The sequence below is a fragment of the Gymnoscopelus microlampas genome (assembly GCF_963454915.1).
Source record: "Gymnoscopelus microlampas genome assembly, chromosome: 1".
NCBI lineage: Eukaryota > Metazoa > Chordata > Actinopteri > Myctophiformes > Myctophidae > Gymnoscopelus > Gymnoscopelus microlampas.
In genome coordinates, this window is record NC_139962.1 from 40,429,944 (window position 1) to 40,451,882 (window position 21,939).

Consider the following 21,939-nt stretch of genomic DNA (forward strand, 5'->3'; position numbering starts at 1 on the left):
CACAGTATCTAACCCAGCCTTGTGCATTGTGGTCTGGCCTCAATCTCTGTCATATGGTCCTGCAGTCAGACCAGCTGCACACTGCATCTGCTTCCTGTTTTAGGCCACACCCACCTCTGACCTCAGCCAGCTCTGGTCTGCTGCTGAGCTCATCCCATAAATGTGGTTATTTACACCACCAAGCCAGTGGAACACAGGTGCTTTTTTCCGTTTTCAGAAAAGTAACGATTTTGGACATACAGCAGCCTACAAGGTTTCAGCCTTTTAGCGACAATATGATTTTATTCTCTGTCTTGCTTCAGTGCAGCTTACTCTGATGAAGGAGCATTACCTCCGAAACTCGTTTCGGTTCTGTGCCATCAAAATATATCCATTATAGTCCAGGGGCCAACACTGATATTTTGACAAATTGGTACCACCTGAGGTGGCCTTAAAGTTTTTGTATTTTTGTATTCCTACATGTCTCTAGTTTATATTTTGGTATGATACATCTTCCAATTCAGTAGCTTAATGGCAGTTATCACTACCTACCAGCTAATGTATCCGGTAGGAGACACAAAGTAGAATCTTTGTGTCTCCTACCGGAAATACACCCGGGCATCAAATTATTGCGACAAAAAACAAAATATATCCATGTATTCAAGGCTTCATGGGGTGTGCAATTGATAACTTCTAAGATTTTTGGTGTTTGCAAAAAGACTGCTTTCCATAAGCTTGTAAAAGTTGACCCTCCTTCGGTCTAGGGTGGTCATAGCTGAATGGATAGAGAGTCCCCCTGGGAAACTTAAAGGAGGAGTTCACCCAAAAAATGATTATTTTCTGTCAATTGCACACCCCATGAAGCCTTGAATACATGGATATATTTTGTTTTTTGTCGCAATAATTTGATGCCCGGGTGTATTTCCGGTAGGACACACAAAGATTCTACTTTGTGTCTCCTACCGGATACATTAGCCGGTTTAGAGTGATTACTGTCATTAAGCTACTGAATTGAAAGATGTATCATACCAAAATATAAACTAGAGACATGTAGGAATACAAAAATACCAAAAATGTACGGCCACCTTAGGTGGTACCAAAATCTGCCTTGGCCCCTGGACTATTAAGGGAGTTTGACATCCAGCATGTACAGGGCCGCATTAACCGCGGAACTTAGTGGAACTTGTGTTCCACGGCCCGCAGCCTGCAGGGCCCTGTGAGAATTGTGTATTTAATTTTTGTGTATTTAAAGAAAAAATGTTGATTTGTATTGGTCAAATAGAACCAATATAACGCGTGCAGGTTGTGCTCATGCTCGCGCGCGTGCGTGCATGTGCGTGAAATTACGCCACTGGGGGGCCTTTGATTTTGTGGTGTTCCACGGCCCTGAGGGGTCTTAATGCGGCCCTGAGCATGTATGCATATTGATATAGAGACCAACATGTTTTGTTTCTTTAGACTCACTTAGCACCCATTTTATTAGTGATGTACTGTACTGTACTGTACTGTACTGTACTGTACTGTACTGTAGCTCTCTAGCTTTGCGCTCCGTGCTGAACTACTGTAGGAGCTTGTCACTGTCTGGCAGAAACCTTGTATCTCCTTATTTAATCTTCTTATGCTTTTTCATAAATGAATGCTATCGGTCATATATTAACCGTGTAAGCCCTATTTTATACTTTACCGTAGGACAGTACAATGACATGCCCAAAAAGGTTGCCAGGTTGGAAGTTATTAAGTCTGTTTGTGGGTTTTATAAATATTTAACCAATTAAAAGTGTTAACAAGAGCTTGTGACTAAATAATAACTACACAGGATACATTGGAACACAAGGCTTTTTTTTCAAATTTCCTGAAAGGTAACGGTTTTGGAGATTCCGCTCGACAGCGACAAGCTGTAATACCAAGTGAAAGCTTCAGTCCACACTGATGAGTGCACTCTGGCCTGTACACACAGCATGGAGCTCTCTACTCCTCAGATTGCCAACATCATTTATACAAGCACAGGGTGGAGAGGTGAGGAGAAGAGAGGAGAGTGCCCTGACATTGTGGCAATTCTTGGACATTTTCATAGCTATGGTTAATTTTTCTAAACTGTGGTGCTGTCAAAACCTTTTGTACTGTACATAGCGCTCCAGGTGAGAAATGATGACACACACACACACACACACACACACACACACACACACACACACACACACACACACACACACACACACACACACACACACACACACACACACCAGTTGTCACTCACCAGGCAACGTCCATTAACACACGCAGTGCCAGGCTCCTTGCCGCAGGCTGTGCCGTCCAGCACACGGCCAAAGTTGTAGTAGAAGTTGTGACCAAGGGCCAGGCAGCTAAGTTCACATGGATTGGAGCCTAGCAGGGAAGGGTATCAGTCAGTGGCTAGTTACTGTACTTTATTATGATGAAAAAAAACATTGTGAAAAGCTAAGGGTTGGCAGAGAATGTGACTGAGAAGTAGCCTGCGGAGAAAGCACACACATCGCCTGATCATGCAATCTCATCATTGTATTTACAGATTATTAGAGAAACATGAGGTATATTGTGTGTTATATCTCAAGGGTTCTCAACCCTTTCCATACAAAGGATCCCCAAATAGCCATAGCCTCTGCCTCCCGCTATTGCCAAATGCCTTACAAATAAAAATAAAGATATAGCTAAAATAGCTTATTACACGGCTTGGTTGATTGGTCAATCACTGAATTCAGAGGTGTTATTTTTCTATCTAACATGGCAGCCATGTAAACAAACACACAATGTCATCTACAGCTAAACATTGCTCTCAAGAATGTTTTTGAAAACAATTGAAATAGACAATGCAGTAACCGAAAATGTATTATATATTATCAACTCTTCCCGTTGTTTTCCGAGGCAACACGTTGCACTGGACGGACCTGGCATAAATTAACAGACTGTTTTCATTACCTTAAGCAATGAAATCCTTTGTTTTGTTGTTACTTTTGGGTCAATTAATTAATTAAGTAGCTGTGTAATAAGCGGGATAATCATTGGGGAGCAGGTCATTATTGAGAAATAAACCCCTTTCTTTCTGAATAATGATCTGCTCCCCATTGATTATCCCTTGCTTAATAACGAGGTGTCGTGAGCTTGGATATGTGTTATTTTTTATCTAATTTTGAATGTTGCCAATAACGACATGCTCAAAATAGGGACGCCGGGTTTAAAGTTGTTAAACTGGGACAATAATCTTGAATTTGAATTGAAATAAATACATGAATTAATGAATTGATTAATTATGAGGTTTTGTTTAACTTTTTTTTTTCCTTTCCAAACATATGTTACCTCCATGGAAGGTGGTCCATCTGTAGGCATTGCCAGCCACCACAGGCCTGTCATTGTAGGCAGCACACTGCATGTCTCTAAAATCCTCAGAGCCCACAGGACACTCCTGCACGGGTCAAACACACACACAACTGCAATGGTTACATCCATCAGGAAGGGGGGAGGGGTGAGGGATTTGCACCTGTACACTGACACCAATGAGCTAAACACAAACAAAGGTTCATGCACAGGAACTCCTACACGTGTCCGTGTGTACACATGAACTTGGCTTGCTTTAACATGCCTCTCTCTTCTCATTTGTGTGTTTTTCCTTTCATAAATACGGCTCAAGATGCCTGGCTGTCTGAACACACCCGCACACACCCAGTATGTCTGAAACACAGCGGCTGACCTCAGAATACACGCCTGATACAATAACAGTGCTGATAACTGGCTGGAGCAGAGCTATACAGTATGTGTAGAGGAAACACAGGTTAATATGTCAGTGACATTCCATGTCCCGCCCTGAAACCCTTCCGTCAGTACACCTGCCCTGAACACGCCTATCTAATGAAGGTCTAAAGTACCCTTCATTCATTGTTCTAAAATATTTGTATCAAAAGTTAATCTTCTACATCACACAAATGTTCCAGTGAGAAAATCTTTATATTTGCAATTAATACATTAAAGGCAACAATGGCATTAATAGGTTAAAGGCAGTGACCTTGGTGTTGCAAATCTTGTATTGTCTGGGATCTCCCGCACATGGCCCACCAACTGGATTCCTAGGACAGACAAGAGACATTTTGGGGACAATTTTAAGTAATGTTACACAAACAAAATGAGACGAAATGGGGCTGGTACATACTTTATTTGCATTTTTTTGTTTACCTTGTATTTATTGTACTATACAAATAAAATGTACTTGACATGGCATGTATCCTCTATTATCATCACAACTATAGAAAAGGTCATAAATTTCCTATACCTGGTGATGCAGGTGCGGGTGCGTACTGAAGCCCCTCCCCCGCACGTCCGTGAGCAGACAGACCAGCCACTCCAGGAGGCCCACTCATTCCTAAAATGCAGCTGCCGTCGGACGCGCACCAGACGCCCCAGGGTGGACCCCCCAGAAGGACCCCATGCAGAAACCCATGAAGACTGAGGCACAGAGGGAGAGAGAACGTCGATTTAATTGTGGAGATTTTTACACACACACGCACGCACTTACGTTCATTAGCCAAACAGGTTGATGGTAAGACTGAAATGGATTGGTAGGGTAGAGTGATAAACAACGCAGTACATGAGTGACACACATCATGTGGCGTGTGTCAGCCATTATGGAGTTCAACAGTACCACCGTTTTAGTAGCGTGGGCTCTTTGAACTGAAAATGGAGCACAGCATGCTTCAAATTCGGGATGGATGGGAATCAACAATTAAGTTTCACAGATCAAGCTCACCTCCTAGCCCACAGCAGAGACCAAACACTCTCTCCAGGGATAGCATGTCTCTGCTGTTCTCCAGTCACCCAACAGCATCCCTCCACACTATTGCACTATTGCTTGTCTGTCTCACATGCACACTACAGTTAGAGAGACACAGAAAGAGCTTTTTCCCATAGACTATCTGAACATTGACCCAACTGCCAGGGTCAACTCAACTGTCTTTAACATTTAATTATCCACTCACTAATAGACTGAAGAAAGTATTGATGTCATAGTACTGACATCATAGATGACTGGCCACAAGAAGTACGAGATCCACATGAAAGCCACACCGTTGTTATCATTATATTATATTATATTATATTATATTATATTATATTATATCACATCATATTATATTATATATTATTATTAAATATGTTTGACATTGTTAGCACAGTCTGCAACACTAATAAATCACTGCATGCACGTATAATCATACTCATCATACTACATGAGCATGTGAATCTTTATGTGTGTGTGAGTGTGTGTAAGACAGAGAGGGAGAGAGAGAGAGAGAGAGAGAGAGAGAGAGAGAGAGAGAGAGAGAGAGAGATGCATCATGGCGGGGGGTTAAACAGGGGTAGGCATCGGCAGAATAGCAGGAGATATTTTTGATCGTAACTGTACAGTACATGTGCGTGTGGGAGGGCTGTTATTTGACACCCTATAATAGCAATATTATTTATAGTCGAGAGTAAAATGACACAAACACTTCAAACTATTTCAAGTGACAGTTGTAAAGAGACAACCTTGCAAGCCCGGTGAAGCGGGTTGGGTAAACAGAGCCAAACAATAAAAGTAATTAGAGAAATCAAAACGGCATTTTTCAAAAGCATTCCAGAGTTTTTGCCCTAGAGGTGGATTGAAACTGGCAGCCTTCCCACAAATCTCTCATACAGTAGGTGGCTTACACTGATTTATTTTAACTCTTTAGTATCACATCAAATGGCTGCTTCACATCCAGTAGCCAGACATTGGAATGAGCAGGTGTCTGAGCACTGCTAACTAAATCAGATAAACACATGTTGAGTGACCCTTGAAACACACTGTGACTCCTCTCTCATCATCACTACAACATGATGGATACAATATGGTTTAGCCCCAAAATACATCGCAGACTTTCTTTTACAATATGAACCCTGAGACCTGAAATGTCTAATGCTAGATAATCTGTAATCTCTTAAAACAGATTTAACAGCAGAATCTGTCAGCACCACTGCACTTCCCTAAACATGTAGTGTTGTAGCGTTGTAGTGGGGAGGAGCCAAATCGAGTTACTGTCTCTACGCAAAAAAAGGAGGTGGTGCCCCCAGAGGCAAAAACAAAAATATATACAAAGCCCTGGGGGACCCCGGTCAACTAAGTATATTGGGTTTAAGCGGTTAAACACAATGTTATGCACCTTTTATGCACCTTTGAATTTGAATTATGCACATAAATTTGCCTTGCCTTTCACTAGCACTTCCAAAATCATAAAAGAATGTTCTCATCCCTGTGCAGTGAACCTCTGGAAGTCAGTGTGGTTCATGTCATATAGTTAACATATAGTTAACACAAGTCTCTAACCTGTGACTCTCAGAAGTCAGTAAAGCATGAGATTGAGAGGGGGTCTCTGACTTAGTGACTGACGGAACTGGTCAGGCCAGGTCACGCATGCACACATGCAGCCACATGTGAGCATGTTCGCACGTGCACAAACACACACACACACACACACACACACACACACACACACACACACACACACACACACACACACACACACACACACACACACACACACACACACACACACACACACACACACACACACACACACACACACACAGCTGAGAATAGCGCTGTATTATGGTTCTCCATCATTTTCCATGTCAGGGTGACCCGGGGTTGATCTCATTAGCGCTACTGGCAGACAAATTAGCGTTGATAACAGTTGGAGATGAGAAGAGCTGGCATTCTAGATTAATGAAAATGACCTCTGACCGCTCAAATGACGACCATGCACCCCTCCCCAGCCCACACTGGTTTCTATCTCTTCTCAAGGCAACACGTCTGGGTTTTAATTCTTTTGACTGACTGGAGTACCATGTATACTATGAGAGGGCAATAATGACATATGGAGAGAGGGGATCACGGACATCTCGCTCACAAAGCAAGGTAATCACTCTGACAAGCCTGTCAGAAAGCATCGTCCCTGAACCATCCAGTGTATGAAGACATTCTTTGAGAGTAATGCATTTGACCCCTCCATCATGCCTTGCCTCTGTCAGCAGACAGACCAAGTCAGGGCAGAGATGATGGCTGATGGTTGACAGACATGGCTGGGCTTGGCCAACTCTGAAAGCCCTCAGACCCCATGAATGCACTGGAGGCAGTGAAGGAATGAGGTACTGTTGGAGAAAGTGGTAAAGAAAGAGAGAGACAGACAGACAGACAGACAGACAGACAGACAGACAGACAGACAGACAGACAGACAGACAGACAGAAAAGAGGGGGGTTGGGGGTGCAGAAGATGGGTGTGAACAAGGCAGTAAATCTGCCCGAGGTTCTGGCTGCCATGCATGAGGGGCCACCTTGGAGCCCTGTCTATGAGTCATGACCTACAGACGGGAGAGCTAGAATGAGGCAACAGGGAGTGTGGAAAAGAACTTGGGTTTTTGAGACAAATAATGTATTTGAGAAGTAATGGCCAGGGAATTATTACAAAAGGGAGGCTAGGAGTCACAATAATAAAAGCCAACACTGTTTTTGGCACTGTGTGATATACAAACTTGTTGAAAATAATGACATTAACAACCGCCTATATAATACAGAAAATGAACTATTTTCTATGGTATGACTTATTATTAAAAAAGGGCCATCCACCCCAAGAATGACAACTAGGAAGGTGCAATTTGGGGAAATTGCAAGTGTGGTTGCACCGACGCGAGTCGTGGGTTGCGGCTGCCGGGACCTGAGGAATACGCTAGGAGGAGGAATAGCATTGGAGGCCATGCAACGTGCGATTCAAATTTGGTGCTGATCAGATCCTGTGTTTGTGATATATGGTGTTTTGTTTTAAAGAAAAAGGCTCCTCCCACAGATTTTGCAAGCCAATTACATTGTCACATTTCACTTTGAGAGGATTGATCCCCCAAAAATCATGTTTTTGCATCCAATTATTACATTTTGCTCATTTGTGGCACCCCTATGGGTCAACGTGGAAATGCTTTCGGTGAGTCGTTGAGCACACGATCCTCGACATGTGGTTAAAATTTGGGGTTGATTGGACGTTTGGTTCATGATTTTTGTCATTTTTTGTCACATAGGCCCCTCCCACTAACTTTGGAAGCCTTTTACGGACGATCGTTAGGGACTATCAAAATTTTGCTTATCACATAGGTCCAGAGATCATGTGTACCAATTTTTGTGAGATTTGGACAAAATCTGTAGGAGGAGCAATAAGTGTGTTTTGAAGAAAATTCTAAATGGCGGAAAATCTATACAGACGCAAAAGGGCGTGGCCTATATGGGGCATCGAGGGGAAAGACATTTATATTCTACGACCTACGGTTCAAGAGTTATAGGCCGAAATGTAAAGTGGGCTGTTCTAGCACCACCATGAGGCCGACTGGTATACTTTTTTTTTTTTTTAATAAATGAAATAAATGAAACTATACTATAACATATCGTTTAGCAAAATGGAAGCACACGGTTCCCGATTAAGTCGGTCGATTTGACATGGCTTTTGACAGTGTATGCCGCCAAAACTGTGGGAGGAGTAGCGTGCCAAACTTTGGGTTGCTCTAGAAAGGTAGAATAAAGAATAGTGCGTTGCCCTTTTGGGCAACCACACTAATAACTATAATGATGATGATGTGAGCATCCACGCAGATGAACGACAACATTCTGCTAACAGTGGTGTCAACCATCTGGTATGGGATCCCAAAATTCTTCAAAGAGGAGAGGAGTTCATAGAATCCAACACATCTTGATAGCGTATTATAAACACTTATTTTATTTATCAAACATGGGTGAGGTTGTTTAACTCCAATGCGGAGTCTCTTAGCAATGTCATCTGCTATGTTGAATGGGACTGATGAGTTGAGTGCGACGGCAGCACAGCCCTGTAAATTCTTATGGATTTTGATTGGCTGTTAGTGTTTGTATTGTTCATCAAATCACTCTGAAATTGATCCTAACAATATAGTGGAAACATTGTCATGTCTTTATACGAACTGAAGTTGTGGTTTGCACTTGAGTTGACATTTGATAAAATGATACATCTATAGTTAAGGTGTGTGTGTGTGTGTGAGAGAGAGAGAGAGAGAGAGAGAGAGAGAGAGAGAGAGAGAGAGAGAGAGAGAGAGAGAGAGAGAGAGAGAGAGAGAGAGAGAGAGAGAGAGAGAGAGAGAGAGAGAGAGAGAGAGAGAGAGAGAGACTGCATGTCTCTCTTCATATGTTATTTAACTACTTAAACTCTATTATGTTGTTGAGCCGGGGCCCCCTGAACTTTTTTCAATTTTTTGGGCTAAATGTTCGTTTTCCCATTATGACATGGCCAGAATAGGGCCACAATAGGGTTCATGTGGTTAACAGAGAGGGCTGGCATTATTTTGATGTCTATGGCTATTTCAGCCCCCCTTTCCCTCAGGCCCTGCCTGACAACCAAGACAAACAGTGATGAAAGACGGATGCTGTGCCTGGAGGGGGAAAGGAGTGCAGCGGATGCCTACCTATAGGAACTCTGCCATTTCCATGACCAAATACCATTAACATGGCAAAACTCTGCAACAAAAACAATCTAATCAACATATGTTTCCAGATCAGCGTTGCCGCTGCTCAAGGGGCTTTGATTGTATATTATCTAAATTAGCAGGATTTTCCTCTTTGAAACCCGAGCGCAGGGATTTTCTCGATACAGATTAGCTTAATCAGGCTCCCTGTCAAAAGTAAGGGAAAAGAAAAAAAATAAGTGGAGGCAGGAAAAGGCGAGGATGAGGAATGGCTTTTGGGTTGCAGAGCGATATTCACTCTTTAAAGTTCCCATCTGTGATTATATAAGGGGCCCTCTGTAGAAACTCTACTAGCTTTGTTTATTTTTTATTCAATAGATCAAAGGTATTTTTCACACCCAAATCAAATGATAGTTTTTGTTTTTTACCACCCAAGTACATTTCATTTCAAATTTGTATTAGTAACATTAGCATACATCATGGTTTCATCATGTAAGTTCTGACAAATCTACTTGAATTAACTTACAACGTAAAATATAACTATGAAATAATATTATAGCCATACATTTGTTTACAATGTTTTCCCCCTTAAATAGCAGCTCATATATCAGCTATATTCATAGCCGATGTATAAAATAGGAATTCAATGGTTAACCAAGAACCTTACAGTATGTGAACTGTTTCATTGCCCCATGTGTACCCAGGTCCCAAGGTCTAAAAGAGACTGTCTGTTCTTCTGGGAATGGCAGTGACTAGTGTTAATGATGTGTGTAGATAAGCTCCAGGGCTGTTCTGACTTACACTCTGTGGGGAGGACAAGCAGACATGGGGGACCAGCAATGACACAAAGGTCAGCACCTGCCATAGCGTCAGCCTCCTGGAGACACGGAGAGAAACAAACAAAAACTTTTGGTCAGCTACATCCATAACACACATTTTGCTAATAGGGCATACGCACAGTACAATCCAGAACGTCCCAAATGATTCCACTGTTACACTTTTCCAGTGATGCATTAACACTTTGATTTTGGTGAGGTGAAACGTGAAACGAGGAAAGAAGGAGAGAACGATAAAGGGAGGGAAAGGTGGGGAGGAAAAGGTTGTGGAAATAAAGAGACAAACACAGACAAAAGAACTGACATTTCAAACAGGGTGCTGGTGCGTAGGTCTTTAGGTCATTGATAATATCCACAAATAAGCTGCCATGCTCCCGGGGGCCCCTGGGGACAGGAGCCAAGGTCAGGAATGCCCCCCCTTCCAGTCGGTATCATTAATTCCTTCTCTACCCCCATATGGCTCCTTATTAACTCCCACACAGTCTGAAAAGAGTGCCTCCTGCATGTGTTCACACTGTGCCCCAGTCCCTACCCCCTAACTCACCGCAGAACCAAATCTCTTAAGTACACCCTTAATACTGTTAAAAGTGCCACACAATGAGAAGACGCCAGATATTTGGGTTCGTCAGGCAGAGGCCATAAAAAGGTGCTTTTGAAGTCTGTGCTGTTTGCTCAGCTAGCTGTCATCATCGGCCCTGCATGTCCTCGTTCACCAATCACCTTCGAGGGAATCTGTTGAGACTGCACACACCGAAACCCCTTGAGACGTGCACCTTCTGTCCTTGTTTTCTCTCTGACTCATTAAAAGATTAAAAGTGCCTTTTCTCAGAAATGCTTCTTGGACTTCTTGGAAAGCCCCTTTATTCATTTGCTTCCTGGCTTTGCAGACAGGCCACAGAACATGCCATCTATTTATGAGTAGTCTGAATAAATCAAGTAAACATAAAGTGGTCCATTCTGTTATCGGACACACATCATTTGTGTCATCTCGCACTCTCTCTCTCTCTCTCTCTCTCTGTCTCTCTCTCTCTGAGGATATATTTGGAAATGTAAAATACACCTCCCCTTCTTTATTATCTTTTCATCTAATGTCTTTCCTTTCCACTCTCCTCCATCTACCCCTCCCTCTCTCTCATCTAGCGCTCTCAGTTTGTCCTAGCTCCCCCTCTCTCTCTATCTCGCTTATCTCTTCTTAGGCTGTACACAGAGTTGGGTCCAGAAACTCTTGGAGCTGGGTTTTGGCTCAGGACCAGGTCAGTAGTTGCCCTGTCCAATTAAACGATACACATCTCCCCCACACTTGGCTGAGCAGCCCTTCCCTTCAGAACCCCCCACGCCCATCTGCATTACGTGGGGGGGATTCATATCAACTGGTATTTGGACTCGCCTTCAAAGAGGGTCTCATTGATTGAAACAGCAGCGGTGAATATTAAAATTTGCCTTAGGGCCTGAGAGTTGGTCTCTTTATTTTCAGTTTCTCCATCTTACTGTACCTCCAACACCTTAGAGCAGTACAAGCAATACTAGAGTAGTGGGTATTCTATTTAAGATGAAACGGGATAATCTGGCATTTTTATATGAAGCTAATGTTCGTATTATATTTTGCATAAAAAATGCATTGATAGAACCAACTGTTTTGTTATTTGGTGTGGCGAGTCCACAAATCATTCTTAAGAGGAAAATGGTGAACATGAATGAAGACAAGTCATTGGCTTGTTGGCCTCCTAACCATGGGGCCCTGATAAAGGTGAGTAGGGGTCACCCCACCTCCTCCTGTTCTCATTAAGGCTATAGTAGCACATTAGTGAATAGCTCTGGGGCAGACGAAGGAAATGGCTGTAATCAATTCAAGACAGTTGTTTATTTTGACTGACATAAGTCCTTCTGATGACAGAGGGGAAAACAAACATACAAATCCTAATCCAACTCTTCCACTTAAATATCACAGCACTCAAAATCTGATAGCACTCTTCCAGCTTTGCATGTTTTTTTCAAAGCTCCTAAGCAGTTGTATTCTTCTTCTGCTGACCATTTTCAAAGACATGCTTAGCAATCATTTGGTAACTGACACAAAGTGTATACAAAACTGCAAGACCAGCACTCAAACATGCGTCTGGTATAGGAAGTTTAAGAATTAGCCTATTTAACATTATTTTCATTTTTTATATATATCAGGTGATGGGTCGGGTGGAAACTTCAGGAAATGGAAAAGAATAACCTGTATTACAATGGATCCAATATGTTATAATTTAGTTACAAGCAGAGCCATTCAAGGAGAGTTGCGTCACCTCCGTTCACTTCATAGGGCCAGGTCTTCTACATAATCCTTCTATTGGTGATTAGTGACAAAGCCCTTAACCGGACGTTTACGGAATGCACTGGAGTCTATGAGCGTTTGTAACTATTTCCAGTTTACATGAACCACGTGACCGGCGCTGTTTCTGCCCCCTCATTGGCGGAACTCTCTAATACAAGGCTCTAGTTACAAGGTCTGTTAATGCTTTTCAATGGTTAAATATTTATAAAACTCATAGACAGACTTAACCACAAGCGTCTCAAAAATGTTCTTACAAAGTGTTGTGAGGATGTAAGTCGGCTATTTTCGCACAACACTGTCACATAAAAAGTTAAAATATGGAGATACAAGGTTTCTGCCCAACAGCGAGGATTATTTTCTGGGTTCAATTTAATTGTAATTAAATAGGATAGTAAAGAGGAAACAAATGGCAGAGAGAAGGAAGGTGATGCAACACAGGTCTACAGTCGGAATCGAACCAGGGACGTTGTGTTTATGCGTTCGACACACTGTGCTGTCAGTCATCCATGCGCCCCTGCATTAGTGCTGTTAATAGTCTGGTGCATACAGTAAATCCTGTTGGATGAAAGGTGCCCTCCCACCTGTCTGTCATTAACACACAGGTCAGTTAGGGGTCAGGAACTCTTAGAAAGCCACAGAGGGGGGAAAAAACTATTCTTCAAACCGTTTCTCATAAGTCTATCGTAATATCCCCCATTACACAGAATGCACACTGACATTCCCCATTGCTGCTAGGAGTTTTTTAACGATAGCGAATGTCTTACCTGTACTTTTTAACCTTATTTTTTATCTTATTTTATCGTATATTTCTATTATTTTATTTCATTACAATCCATTCACTATTATTCACTATTATCTATATTATATCTTATTGTATTGCTGTTGTTAGCACAATCTTGCGGAACATGTCGCACCAACATTTCCCTGCTTGTACCTGCATGAGTGAGTGACAAATAAACCCCTTGATGCTTGATTCTTGCTATGGTTGAACTTGCATACCTTGACTTAAATATAATGCAAACATACAGGTCTTTCTCCCACCCTATACAAATAAACAACAGTTTCACACTGTTATCTTACAATTAGATTACAGCCATAATGACGTGCTGCTTGGAGCGTATTGCCGGTGAAAATTTGTCCTTTGACCTCTTGTGAGCCGTGAGTCATTTAACAGAGCAGAAATGAAGCCACCTGACTGTGGATGCTGGGCGTCCAGCGTCCATGATGCCTGGGTGTGATCATGTGATCTGTTGTGCACGGGCACCTTTTTCCAATTGTCTCGTCACCCACTAAGTGAGGAAAAGCACCTTTGACCCAAAGAGATTTAGCTGTGACCCACCCACCAATTAGTGGAAACTATCCAAGGGGCCAGATTGATATATGAAGTATGTCACTGAATGTATTGACACAATGATTAACCACATGAAGCCTAGCGTCCCTATTCTTTGGCGAACATTTAGAGAAAATAGCAGAAAATAGCAGATCTACACAATGCGATGCATTGTGAGCTTGCTATTTTCAGCGAAGAGGTTTAGAGCGTAGAGGAAAAAAAGGAAGGGCCCTAGCATAGAGCTCTGGAGGACCCTGGTCAAGAAAGTACTGTATATAGGGTTTAAAGGTAGGGTAAGTGATATTCTTTGGTTAAAACAAAAGGTTTTTTGTTAAAAGGTTAAAGCCCTATATTCTGATAGTAATCATAGCTATAGAGTGTTTGTTCAGTAATAGAGGTCTCCCCGTCTCTGCAGCTCGTTAGTAAACAGAAAATACATTTTTGGTTGCCAGTTTCAGCCAAATAGGAGAGAGTACCCATTTATCAGCTTAAATTTGATAGTGTTCCAGTTTCAATTTTGCCTGCTTATTTCTTTGTCATTACTTCCAATTTCTCTTGTTTATCCTGTATCCTGTGTGTGCGAGTTCTCTCTCCTAAAATATGAAATTGGTATCCGACCCCGAAAATGTTTTTTCTGTTAGTTTACGTACTAAAGAGCTGGAGAGGCAGGGAGACCCCTGTTACCGAACAAACACTCAATAGTAATGATTGTTATCAGAATATAAAGCTATTTAGCACTTATTTTAACAAAATACAATCACTTACCCTACCTTTAAAGTGGTTAATGGATGTTATAATACCCTTCTACTGGCCATTTGCAGTTAAGTACACTGTAGATTCATCTGAAGTTTGTGTGAACCACAAACTATGCCGCTTAGTAGCAGATTTCCTTCGACACTGTGAAAACAATTTTATTGCACAAATGTAAAATAGAATGGAATGTTGTATAGTCTGTATCCACAACCAAAGAGAACATTGGTTGCTGACTAAATTAGAAACAGTAGGCTGCATTAATTATGTTGTTTCCCTTATTCTCACGCTACTTCGACTCAGCTCTGTATACCAACTCTGCCTGGTTTTGCCTTATGGCTTACTAGCCTCTTTCAGGTTAGTCAGAACAAACTTGGGGGAAAAAACTGTCATACCTCAGGGATTATGAGCTTATCTTTTCACAACCACTTGGACTGAGGCAGAACCTCTGTCAGGTCATATAGAGTCATGAACCCACAACATGAGATGGATGCACAGCTGCATGCAACGGGCACAGGACAATGGTCAAAACACTGGGCGGTGCACCGACCGAACTATATAACCATTTTAGGTGCACACCAGGAACAGAAGAGACCAAGTGTATAGCAGCACAGCAGACTTTATGTAAACACTTGGATTCAAACCCGCGTCTCCAAACATTTACAGCTTAACCACATGAACCCTATAGCGTCCCTATTCTGGGGCAAACATTCAGCAAAACTAGAAGGAAAACAGGAGGGGGCCTAGCATAGACCCCTGGGGGACTCCGGTCAACTAAGTATATAGGGTTTAAGTGGTTAATCAAATGGGACTCCCCCTTTGTCCAAGGCAGATATTAGGGCTGTAGTCTTCAAGAAGGGCCACTCTGCTAAATTTACAGCACACATCTTACAAGTCAAAAATGAAGCCTGTGCCTGTCTTGAAAAGTATATAATAATATATTGACATAAACAATCATTTATTTCGAGTAGATACGTTGGCCAGGCCATATCTACAGTAGGTACCACAACAAGGTGTGCAGACAGGGAACGTGCATTCAGAAGCAAGCACTGCATGGGCAGCACATTCTTATCTGGACCAACTGAACCTTGCCACAGTGCAGTCTTCTTCAAAGAGAACCGTCTCCTTTATCCTATTAAAACCGGGAATGCATCTGTGTAACAACTTAAAACCATATTAAAAAATAGTAGATATACAAGCTCATAGAGCGGCACATCGCTATGAACTTGTAGATCTGCTACTCTTGAATTTGAATTTGTACCAAATACATATCCTTTTGGGGGTCCTTGACAAGAAAAAGTTTGAGAACCACTGATATAGTAACATACGTTCTTCAGAAAACTGTTAGGATTTAGAAGACATTTTGTAGAATCGGAGCCTCAGGCCTTAATGTCATTGTTATTTCATTTCCGCTGACAGGGACAAATAATGCTAAGCAAAAGCCAATCAAGTTGTAATGGGCCCAATTGGAATCGTGTCATTTGTTCAAGTATTGATATTCTTTTGGGAACTGACTGAAATTCTAACCCAGGGGAGAGAGCGTGACATCATTGCGCGTAACATCAAATTGCAGCGCTTGTTTTTAAGCTATATCATGCTCAGTGTTCCATGGTAAGTAGATTAAATCTGTTCTCAGGGTGGATATGGCTCCTTCCCAAACATTCCTCCAAAGGTTATAATCAAGAAACGTTCCCCGAGGTCTCTCTGTCTTTCTAATAAACCTACATGGTGTTATTGATCTGAAGAAAAAAGGTTTTTAGGCCAGCGATTCTCAACCTGTGGTCCGGGGCCCACTGGTGGGCCGAGCCTGTGAGGACATTGCAAGTGGGCCCCCAAATGATTTGCAAAACACTGAGATTGTAATGATACTATAACCGGAATATCATTAATAATGTTTTTCTTGCCCCCCCCCCCCTCATTCATCCCGTACCTCGCGGGGCCATCCCACAGCTGGGCAGCCGTAACCATGGCGACATTCTTGTACATATTAACGCTAATAAACAGCTGACAGTTGGGGAAAGCGACAAACGGGCTTCGCTGTTTGATGCACATGGTAATGGTCAATGGATGTGTGCAAATGCAGATCAATTGCTCCAGCCACTGAGGAGAACCGGGCAGAACAGTTTTGGGCTCACCACCCTCACACCACCACAGAGCTTTGTCAAATTATAGGAGGATAAACATGCTCTGAAAATGAACACGGCCCACCCATCTGACCACTTAACACAGCAGCCAAAAAGCTGCCGTGTTAAGTGGCCAGATGGGGCCGCAAACACTTTCAAGAAGACAGGTGGGCCCTGATCCAGAAAAGGTTGAGAAGAACCACCGCTTTAGGCTACTGTTTTGATAGACATGAGGTAAGCATACATTTTTGTGTCCTGTTAACAATGTGTACATAAACCACATCTGTCTGATCTTACAGTATGTAATAATTATAAACAGATGGTTATCAAACATGAATACAATCAGTTTTTGTTTGTAAATCCATTCTCATCTGACACATCACAGCAAAGAATGTATGCTATTCTTGGAAAACAAGAATCTCTGGATATAATTAATACAACATTACATGTGGGATGAGACAAATACGAACATGAAGGCGCCGTTGGAACAGAGGATTCTGACACTGTCCAGTCACTTATTTTCCAGAGAGGGAGTTGTTGTTGCGGGGATGGGATTAGATCAAATATGAGCAGAGTATTTATAGCCCATGACATTTGGGAGATAAAGGTGGTGCAGCAGGATGAGTGGAGTGGAGGGGATGCCATGCCCTCCACACAATCTCAGAGGCCGGAGTGTTGCTTCATCCACTGACCATAATTACACCAAATTCGATCTGCCTTCAGAAAGAACAGGAAATAACAAACAGCTGCCTGTGTTTAGAATTCCATTTTAAACTTCACCTTGGTGAAAAGATAAATAAAAGCAGAAACGTTTATAGTGCATAGACCTGCATCTGAATGTGTGCTCAGTGCTCACCATGATGCAATGACTTAATGCATTTACAGGGAAATAGCCTAATTGCCAAAGCAACATGGCCAAATTGCAAAATGTGAATCTACAATACCCTTAGATAAGACAGTCTCCCTGCACCATGTATCTGATATAGAGAATGACTTTACAGACAGACAGCCCTACACGGAGGAAATACCTCAACCTGCCTCTGGGATTTATCAATTCCCATCCCATGCACTTTATACAGGAACAGGTTTAAAGGTCCTACTAAATCACCTTGATTCAGTTGTCTCACGCAATGCACTTCCATCTGTCTGATAACTTCATTGTAGACTACATTAGACTAGAGCAGTGGTTCCCAAACTTTTCAGCTTGAGACACAAAAGAGAAATGTGATGTCTCCCCAGGACCCAAGCTAGTGAAAACAGCAGATCTACAAGCTCACGTGTGAGCTTGTAGATCGATCGGCTATTTGCACTACTTCTTAACATTTGTTTTCTAATTTATGGAATTATTTAGATTTTTTTTTAAGTATTTTAAATTTGATTTAGTCATGAAACTCCTTTGACAAATCATTGAATTTCTTTATAATTCAAGAAACATTTTGCTTTTTTGAAAATGTTTTGAAATAATAATACTTAAAAACAAAAAATAAAGGGGTACGTAGCCTACTCGCGACCCATAAAAATTGGTCTGCAACCCACAAATGGGTCCCGACCCAGTGTTTGGGAAACTAGAGGACTAGAGGATTTATAGACTATAATGAAACTTAAACACAGAATAGAACCTTTTTTTAAACGTATATCTTACCTAAGTAATGATGACATAGTAGGTCAATGAAAAGGTGTCTCTTTCGCAGTCAGGTGAAATTTGGCATCATGATGTGAAAAGTTTCAGCTCGCATTTTAAACGCATTCCCGTGGCACCATGTTGTCCCGAGGTGAAGCATCCCAACACAACAGTAACACCATCCAGGTATTTCACCATTTCAGTTGTGTCCCCCCCAGTACGAGTATTCAGAAACTTTGTCTCAACCATAAAACGCGTCCATCCAAATTGCAAACCTCTCTTCTCGTCTGATCCAAGCGTTCTGTCCCAATGCGCGTCGCATGCGCTCTTTTGGGACAAAATTACAGTAAAACGTCTCGCCTGTGTAAAAACGGTGTATTAAACTGATTCTTAATAATAATCACATAATAATTTATTAAGTCATGCAATTTGCCGACTTAAAAAGGCTATTCTTGGTCACAGAAGGTGCAGGTACAACGCACAATGTAACGAAGCAGAAATATCTGTCATTCTGGCACATTACTACAGCAGTCTGTCACGTATAAAGTCCATGCAGTTTCACTTTGCGGGAAGCTCCTTTTTTTATAAGCCTCTACAAATATGGTAAAGCTTCTGTTCATAGTTTCTTCTATCTCTTTCTCACTCGAAACTGCTTCGATAATGCGCGTAAGGAACCATGCAGCGAACAATGTCAGTCATCAGTGTTCATTCATCTTCTATTTCTTTCATCCAGATAATCCCAAACAACATAGTATTCTAGACGCTCCTGTCAGATAGTGTTGGTTATCGGGTATCGCTACACCTGATGTACGTTCCTCTCTACACTGCATTCCACTGAGACGCAGTGGACACGCCCCCCTCCCATACACTCCACTTGCCGCGTCAAATCATGACTTTGTGTGCTTTCCATGATACAGGGGTGACACAATGTTTCCTCTCTAATGGTGTGTGAATGGCTACACTTCAACCTAGACTACATCAAAAGACATGCAGATGCATGTAGGCTAGTACAGTGGTGGAAAAAGTACTCACATTTCTTACTTAAGTAAAAGTATCAATGCTGCAAATTGCAAAGTAGAAATACTCTGATACAAGTGAAAGTCAGGAATTACTTGAGTAAAACTACAAAAGTATTGGTATGCACATTTACTTAAAAGTACCAAAAGTAGAAATTACTCATTATGCAGAATGTTTTCCCCCCAAGTTTTCAAGTGTATAAAATGGAAATAAAATCTTTTGAAAATAGCAGATCTACAAGCTCACAATGCATGGCATCAACTCATTGTGAGCTTGTAGATCGGCTATTTTCAAATGGCTGAATTGTATATAGGGCTGAAGTGGGTAATGTATGTTTTGTAATACAATCTACAAAGTAAGTAGTAATTAAAGTTTTCAAATAATTGTAGTGGAGTAAAAGTACAATATTTGCCTTTGAGATGTAGCGAAGTAGAAGTAAAAGTACTGAAAATTGAAAATACTCCAGTAAAATAAAATGACCTCAAAATTGTACTTGAGTACAGTACTTGAGTAAATGTACTTAGTTACTTTACACCACTGACTTTGTGTGCTTTTCAAATACAGGGGTGACACAATGTTTCCTCTCTAATGGTGTGTCAATGGCTACACGTACAAGCCATGCAGAACACAACCTGTAGACGACATCAAAAGACATGCAGATGCATGTAGGCTACTGTATGTATTGTCCTCCTGCCATTGATGTGCACTGCCCCTAAGTAGTTAGGATGGGTCAAATTTAACCCAAAGGATCGTGTGACTAAAGTAGTACGGCTGTTTGCTGTCAACATGAATGTTAAATGTGTAATATTAGTTCTAACTTCTGCCCCTTCCACCTTCCTCCCCTTCTTTGCAACATACCTATTACCTTCTCCCCTTTCCCACCCAGTCATGATAATCTCTTCCTCTTCACCTCTTCAGTGTCACCTCCCAAACATGCACGCATGCACACATATGCGTACGCACACACACACACGTGCGCGCACGCACGCACGCACACACACCCACACACACACACACACACACACGCACACACCCACACACGCACACACGTCGACTGTTCTGTCTACAAGTCAGGACACCAAACTGTCTGAATCACTTCATTCCTGATACCCTTTTTCATCCGGAATTCTGCAATTGCCTTATTATTTCTATAGGTGTGTGATATCCTGGGGCACCTCCTCTTTCATTGTTTCATATTTGACAAGTTCAGTATCCGTTACAGATTTTTAGAATTCACCACATTCTGGCAAGCTGTTTTAAAGGGGGACATGTGATGGGGTAACTTCTACCAATTAGGCAAGTCATTACATGTTTATATTGTACAGATAAACAAAACAGTCATAGACCAGCAAGGACACGGGACACAAATGCAGGCAGCCTGGCATTAAAGACAGGTAATCTCCAATTTCCTACCTGTCTTGTTCAGTAGGGCTTTTGAGAAGTCCCCATGACTGAGTTATTGTGAAGAAACAACATGGCCTCACAGTGAACCCTGCCTCAGAGAACCACAGTATCTCCATCACAACTGTGAAGTCCCTTTAAGCATTGCCAAGGCAGAGAGAATTCATCTAAACTATGTGCTACAGTTTCACCATGTGACCTTGAGCTATCACCCTGCTCCATGCAGACACAATATTGAAGAGCCCCATTAACCTCACTGTGCAGAGGACAGTGGAATGCAATCTTATCTGTGCCAGGCCTTGTTGTGATCTTGTCTGTCGATTACTGTTAAACATGTAAAAATAGACAGTAGCATGTATCCCGTTTAAACAGTATAGTGCTGTGGGTGTGATATCTTCTTACATGAGAAGGCAACAGGAGACAGAAAGCATAGCAATTTCAGTTTCAATCACAGACATGATATACTGCACAAAATCAGTTGTCTTGCTTTAACACTTATCCCTCTTCAGTCCCTGCGGTGAGATAAATCCCTAAAACTGTCCTGTTGAAACTTTGCAATTCAGACATGAAGGGGTATAAGTGATACTCTTTTGTTAAAATAAGTTTGAAGTAGTTTGATAGCAATCACAGACTATGTTGAGTATGTTGTTCAGTAGCAATGGTCTTCCCGTCTCCCAGACTCTTTAATAAACAGTAAATACACGTTCTGGTCGGTATACCAAGTTGGAAGTAATGAAACAAAGAAACTAACAATTAGAACTGGAACAGTATAAACCTGAAGCTGATTAAAAATGAAATTGGTATCCTGACCTGAAAATATATTTTATTTTTTTATATTTTCTCGGTAGCAATGATTACTATGATAGTAATGATATAACGGAATATAGAGCTTTAACCTTTAACAAAAAAAACTTTTTTAATAAAAACATATCACTTAACAACCCCTTTAATTGTGGGTGCTTCTGAAAAAGAGTAGGCTACTTTAACTTGACTATCAACATCAATCCTATAGTATAAAACACCTCCAACGTGCAACGTGTGATTCCCCA

General features: G+C 41.6%; 1 protein-coding gene across 1 annotated transcript in view; it reads right to left on the minus strand.

Annotated features, from left to right (window-relative positions):
- Positions 1–19,282, minus strand: part of adamtsl5 (ADAMTS like 5) — a 28,327-nt gene extending 9,045 nt beyond the window's left edge. The window contains exons 1-6 of the mRNA XM_084058561.1: positions 18,494–19,282; positions 10,297–10,372; positions 4,280–4,452; positions 4,016–4,076; positions 3,313–3,418; positions 2,237–2,364 (exon numbers count right to left, since the gene is read on the minus strand). Coding sequence (XP_083914687.1) covers positions 2,237–2,364; positions 3,313–3,418; positions 4,016–4,076; positions 4,280–4,452; positions 10,297–10,372; positions 18,494–18,510 — 561 coding nt within the window. The 5' untranslated portion in view covers positions 18,511–19,282. The remainder of the gene's footprint in view (positions 1–2,236; positions 2,365–3,312; positions 3,419–4,015; positions 4,077–4,279; positions 4,453–10,296; positions 10,373–18,493) is intronic.
- Positions 19,283–21,939: the final 2,657 nt, after the last annotated feature.